Source organism: Trichechus manatus, unplaced genomic scaffold (assembly GCF_000243295.1).
Source record: "Trichechus manatus latirostris isolate Lorelei unplaced genomic scaffold, TriManLat1.0 scaffold00131, whole genome shotgun sequence".
In the NCBI taxonomy this organism is placed as follows: Eukaryota; Metazoa; Chordata; class Mammalia; order Sirenia; family Trichechidae; genus Trichechus; species Trichechus manatus.
Window position 1 is genome coordinate 6,675,108 of NW_004444067.1, and position 6,421 is coordinate 6,681,528.

Sequence of the window (6,421 nt, forward strand, 5' to 3'; positions counted from 1 at the left end):
CAGGAAAGCACGTGGCATTATCTCCCACACCACCAAGCTTCTTCATGACACCCACAGTGAGCACCGTGGTGAGGACACGCATTTTTCTCTTGATCCCTGTTGTTGATGTCTGCACTGCATGTCAGGAGAGTGGAAATTCTGCTGGGCTGTCTGCGCTCTCTTTTTGGTGGAGCGATGTCTGGGAGCAAAAATAAACAGAAGGGAAGCCAACGTCTGTACGGATTTTTAGTGCTAAGACTGACTGAGAGAACCCCCTGGTTCCCGTTGCCTGTAACGGTGGACGCCTAAAAGGAAGAACAAGACCACTGTCTTAGTTACCTGGTACTCCGGAACACAAATACCACAAGGCAGGGGCTTTAAAGAACAGGAATTTAGTGTCTTGTAGTTTTGGAGTCTCAAAGTCCAAATCAGGGTATCAGCTCTGGAGGGGGATCCTTCCTTGTTAGTAGCACCGGGGAATTCCCTGACCTGTAGATGCTCCTCCCATGGCCTCTGTCTTCCCCCTGTGTGGGTCTCTGTATCTATTCTGATGTCTTTATAAGACACCACTCAGGAGGGATTAGGTTTAGGACCCACCCTACTATGGTATCACCTCATTAACATAACAAGAGAAAACCCTGTTTACAACCAGGGCCAAATGCACAGCTACAGGATTAGGACTTCAGCATATCTTTTAGGGGGGCACGATTCAACCCATAACAAGCCCTCAGAAGCAAATGATCCCTGAGGTTGTTTCGTGCGGGAGGGGGCACAGTGAGGTGGCCAGCTATGGCACTTGGCTTTTGTCTGTGACCCCGGAGAAAGGCTCTGCCTGTGCCGAGGAGGTTGCCCTCTGGAATTCGCATCTGTGATCAGAGGACTGGTCCTCTTTGAGAGCGTCACCGTAGCAGTGAATCCCAGACTCTTGAGCCTGTCCCCTTGGGCTCCAATCCCAGTTATGCCACTTGTTTTTGTGTTAGCCTCTCTGTCCTTGGTCTTCTCACCTATCAAATGGATACCTATTTCATAAGGTTGTTGTGAGGATGAAATGTCCATATATGTGAAGTAAATAAACTCACAAAAGTGCCTGGTACATAGTAGGTGCTGCTATCATTACCATTATGGTATGAGAAGTCTTAGACCCAGAGTGGGATGCATGGGGCTTCTGTAGAATGTCTCAGCTTTAGTTCTTGGCAGGAACTCATGTCCCCAATTCCTTTTAGATGCCCACAGATGCCTACCATCCCATCATAACCAACCTGACAGAGGAGAGGAGAAACTTCCAGAGCCCTGGGGTCGTGCTGAGTTACCTTCAGAATGTGTCCCTCAACTTACCAAATGAATCCGTCTCGCAGGAAACGGCCTGGAATCTCACGGAGGTAAGTGATGGAATTCCGTATCTAGTGCGTCAGGGATGGCCAGCGACCCCCAATGTGCTTGGTGTGACCCACACAGGGTCCAGGAAGGGAGGGACTGTCACTTGAAAATCTGGGTTTCTGGCATCTCCTGAACAGTCAGCCGCTTGGCCACCGGGCAGCCCTACACGGCTCACTGGTGCCCCCTGTAGGTGAGATTGCTTCTCCCCTCCTGGCTGCATCCTGGCGCCCAGCCCATCCGGCCCTCCATGCGTTCGCCGGCCCCAGCAGACACTGAGTATGCAGCCCTGGTCTGGGCTGAGACTTGGGCAGATTTGGGCACAGGCCCGGCCCACAGTCCACACACCATGTGCCCCACAATGTGACTGTGCCCCATGGGGTCCCAGAGGTGACCACGGCGCTCAGTGAGCCTGGTGTTGATGGTGTTGAAGCCCAGAAGCTTTCTCTGCTCACCCTCCTCCAAGTGCTCCCCAGGCCAGGTCTGAGGTGGGCTCTGGGCCCCTGTGGGCTTGGCGTCTCCTGTCACAGTACCAGGCCATTTGAGGCTGGACCCTGTGGGGGAGGGCAGGGCGGGTCTGCACAGGCTCATGAGTCAATCATGTACAGTAAGTGTACAGCATGTGTGATGCTCGAAGGGTAGAGCCTGTATGTAGTCGGTGCTCCATAAATGCTGACGATCCCTCTGAGTACTGTTGAGCTGGGGGTAAGGGTGACTATGACCTAGTGTGCAGTCAGCGCTCAGTAAATACTAATGATCTCTGAGTACTGTTGAGCTGGGGGATAAGGGTGACTATGATCTAGGGTGCAGTCAGCACTCAGTAAATGTCACCTCTGGGTCATGTCACCCTGACCTTCACACAGAAGTGTTTCTGGGAAGGGTACTCATAGGGTATGCAGCTGACCCTTAATCGGGGCTGATGACAGTGGGGTCCTTGGTCTGTGGGTGTGCAGGGAAGGAGGGACCAAGTGAGTGGATTGATTTTGTAACTGATTAATTACACAGATGTTTATTAAACACCTACTGCAGGTGGGTTTAAGCGGTGATGAGGTTGAGGGTTTAATTCACCGCAAGTACATGCTCACGTGGCTCAGGGATCAGTTTGTACTTAAGCCCCCGAGTCCCGCACCTCCTCCGAGCCAGGCCTGGGCAGGTGCTGGGACACAGGGTCCATCGCCACTCTGCCACTGCCCTCCTGGGCTTGTAGTCTGGGGCGGGTCCGAGTTCTCCCAGGAGCTGTGTGCCAGGTGCTGTCCCCGAGGTCACTCTCAGAACCTTCTAGAAGTCCCCGTCCTGCCCCGGGGTGGTGTGGAGTACCAGGGCTGAGTGTACCTGTGAGAAACCTCTGCCCCAACCCCACAGGCGACCTGACTTTGTGTTTATCTGTTGCTGATTACAAGAGCCTTTCTTGTACTTGTACGGTGGTGGCAGCGTTAGATGTGTAATTGTGGCAGATGAAAACTGTCACTTCCGTCAGCCATGCATAACGGGGAGCAAGCCATGGGAGCTGGCAGAGCCCAGGAAGAACAGGGAGCAGGCTGTGGGAGCTGGCAGAGCCCACAAGGAATTGGGAGCAGGCTGTGGGAGCTGGCAGAGCCCAGGAAAAACGGGGAGTGCAGCTGCAGGAGTGAAAAGGGGGACAGCCAAGCAAGCCAGAATCAGTGCCAAGGCCAGAGGCAGGGACACCCACAGAGCCAGGAGGGCCTGACCTCTGCCCAGCTGGGGTGTGCTAGTGGGGCTGGGGTCTTGTATCCTAGGAGGTGTTTAGAAGACTGAGGCATCTCCAGATTCTTCAAAGGATGTCTGTATTGGAATATAGATTCAATGGCGGTCTACATACGAAACATGGTTTTAAACTTGGTGACCCCTCTCCTGCTGCCCCCCTTATTCCCCTCAGCTAAATCTAGTCATGTCCAAGGTTGCAAACTCAAATGCCTTCAGGGCCAGACAGGTAAAGTAGATGGATGCAGTGTGCCAGACATAAGACAATAGGGAGGGGTGGAGACTGTGGCAAACTGGAAGACACCCCCACCCCCCGCCAGCTCATCTACAGGGAGTGAGAGCCAGCTACTCAGCTCCCCCTGATTTTAATGTTTAGAGTTACCACTTCTGCTTTTCAAGGGAAGCCCAAACCTGGATTTTATAAATGGCAAGTTTCCCATCTTTATAAGTGAGCAGCTAACTGAAATTTAAAAAGAAATCATGTAACTAGACCTACTAGACTAGTTGAGACTGGAAGACTCCTCAAGGTTCTCACCCTGAGATGCTTTTCAAACCTTGAACCAAAAGTAACCCCTGAGGTCACCTTGTAGCTAAATAATAGATTGGCTCACAAAATAATGAATATCATCCATAAGTACTGTGCTTCTTCAAAAAAATCACCCATTTGAGACCAAACGGTCAACAATTACTTTAAAACAAAGATGAGATTATAAGGGGGCGGGGAGGTGAGATCAGTGGAAATAGAACGATGAGAACAGAAACAATGAGAATGTTCACGCATTGTGAAGAACATAACCAACGTCACTGAACACCTTGCATAGAAATTGTTGAATGGGAACCTAAACTGCTGCGTAAACCTTCACCAAAAACACAATAAAATATTATTAGGAGTAAAAAAGAAATCATGTGCAGACCAAATAAAGGCAGTTATGAGGCAGATTCAGCCCATGGGCCATGACCTTGAGATGGGTGTAGACCCATGCTGAGGTACCTGACTCCGGTGTCCTGGGGACAAGACATGCAGCTTTATCCAAATTCCTGCTCGTTCCTGGGCTGTAACTTGGTAGGAAACTCGAGAAATAAAAATCTTCGACATCTGTTCTCCAATTTTCATGATGTCCTGGCTTCTCACCACTAACAGGAGGCAGATGGACAGGAAAATGACAGGGGTCAACTGTGCTGTCTGATAAGGTATCCATTAGCCACCTGTGGCTCCTGAGCACTGGAAGTGTGTTTAGTCCCAACTGAGATGCGTTGTAAGTGTAAAGTAGAGATCGGATTTCAAAAAATATAGTTAAAGAAAAAAAAAAAAAAGAGGGAAATTATTGGAGCCCTGGTGGTGCAGTGGTTAAGAACTATGGTTGCCAACCTAAAGGTCGGCAGTTCAAATCCACCAGCTGCTCCTTGGAAACCCTATGGGGAAGTTCTACTCTGTCCTATAAGGTCACTATGAGTCAGAGTTGACTCTATGGCAATGGATTTGGATGATATATTTTTGGACATGTAGAAATGATAATATTTTGGATATATTGGTTTAGGTAAAATACATTATTAAACTTAATTTCACCTGTTTTTATTTTTCTAATGTGACTACTAGAAAATTAATTACAAATGTGGCTTAGATTATATTTCTACTGAACAGCATAGCTGTAGATCAAGAGTCAGCAAAACTATGGCCCTCGAGCCAGATCTGGTCCATTGCTTTTTTTGTAAATAAAGTTTTATTGGAACACAACCATGCTTGCTCATGTAGCTATTGTTTATGGCTGCTGTCACATTGCAATGGCAGAAGTTGAGTAGTTGTGATAGAAACTGTGTGTCCCACAAAGCCTCAACTATATACCATGTGACCCTTTAAGAAAAAGTTCGCTGACCCCTGCCCTAGATTATAAACTCTGCCCACTAAACCTCAAGCCAGTGAGGGCAAGGACCATGACTGCTTTGTTCGTCATTGCTTTTTAGGGCCTTGCACTTTACGGTCTTAATAAGTAAATATTTATTGAATGAATAATTAGTGAAAGAGTGAGGCATTTTGATGATGTATTCTCTAAATATTCAGTTGTCTAAGAGTAGGAAGAACGTGATTTTTCATGGAAGTTGCAGCTGGGTAGAAATATGGAGATTTAGATCAGGCTCTAGGTTTAATCCTGGTGTTGATAGTAGGAGACAGAGTCTAAATGAGCGAAACAGGCTAGGTGTAGGGCAATAGGGAGAGGTGGGGACTGGGGCAAACTGGGGGACACATGCCTGTCTAAGGGGGCAGCTGCTGTTCAGCTTCAGCCAGTTGTGGCCATGTGGGAATGTGGGCTAGGGGCTGTCCACACTTCTGCTTTCTCCAAAAGAAGCAGGAAATCCACATGTTTTCATTTTAAATCTCCCAATTTGAAAATGTTGGAAGTTAATTTCAATTTTTCAGAACAATAATGTGAGCCAAACCAAACATGGTTGTAAGGTGATTTGACCAAGTGTCCCCCAGTAACTTCTGCTTTCTAGGAAGGTAATTTCTGATCACCACAGGTGGTAATGTCAGCTGGGCTTCTAACCCCAAGAAAAGCACGTTCAGCAGGCCATGGTTTGTTCGTTCGCTCGCTCATTCATTCATCCGTCAGACATTTCTGAGGGCCTGCTCTGTGCCAGCACTGGGCTGTGGGCTCCTGGCATGCCTGCTTGTGTTCCTTCTGACGCCTAACTGCTGGTCACCGACTTCACAGGGCCGCCCAGGGAGCATCTGTGAAAGGGCTTTGTAACGCGTAACCTGGTGTGCTAATGCTAGCTGTTGTTGTTTGCGACTCTGTGCAAAAGTGAGTCAGTGTCATAGACATCCTGGGAGCTGTGGGGAGCCCCAGGCTTGAGGATACACACTCAGCAGTGTCCTTTTGTATGTCTTTAGACCTTCTTGAAAACTGTGGGAGACGTTCTTCTACTGCCCAGTTGGACTGACGTGTCAGAGGTAAGAGAAGGAACGTTCTGGTTTCTTCGGGGACCATTTCATCTTCCTGGAAATGGCATAATGTGACCCAATTCACATCTGTAAAGGGAACATTGCATCTCTCAGCCCTGAAATCTGGGCTGTTAGAGCTCTTTTTTTTCTTTTCTTCGTTTTTAAATTTTTTTTAAATTGTACTTTAGATGAAGATTTACAGAACAGATAGTTTCTCATTAAACAGTCAGTACACATGTTGTTTTACGACATTGGTTAACAACCCCACGACATGTCAACAGTCTCCCTTCTCGACCTCGAAGGACCCTTTTTTTGGTGAAAATATACATAGCCAAAGTTACACCCTTTCAAAAGTTTCTACATGTACAATTCAGTGACATCGATTACATTCTTCCAGTTGTGCTG

At 48.1% G+C, this 6,421-nt stretch overlaps 1 protein-coding gene across 1 annotated transcript in view; it reads left to right on the forward strand.

The window, feature by feature from the left end:
* Nucleotides 1–6,421, forward strand: part of ADGRD1 (adhesion G protein-coupled receptor D1) — a 107,161-nt gene that overhangs the window by 21,430 nt on the left and 79,310 nt on the right. Inside the window, exons 7-9 of the mRNA XM_004385050.1 lie at nucleotides 4–68; nucleotides 1,203–1,358; nucleotides 5,966–6,025. Coding sequence (XP_004385107.1) covers nucleotides 4–68; nucleotides 1,203–1,358; nucleotides 5,966–6,025 — 281 coding nt within the window. The remainder of the gene's footprint in view (nucleotides 1–3; nucleotides 69–1,202; nucleotides 1,359–5,965; nucleotides 6,026–6,421) is intronic.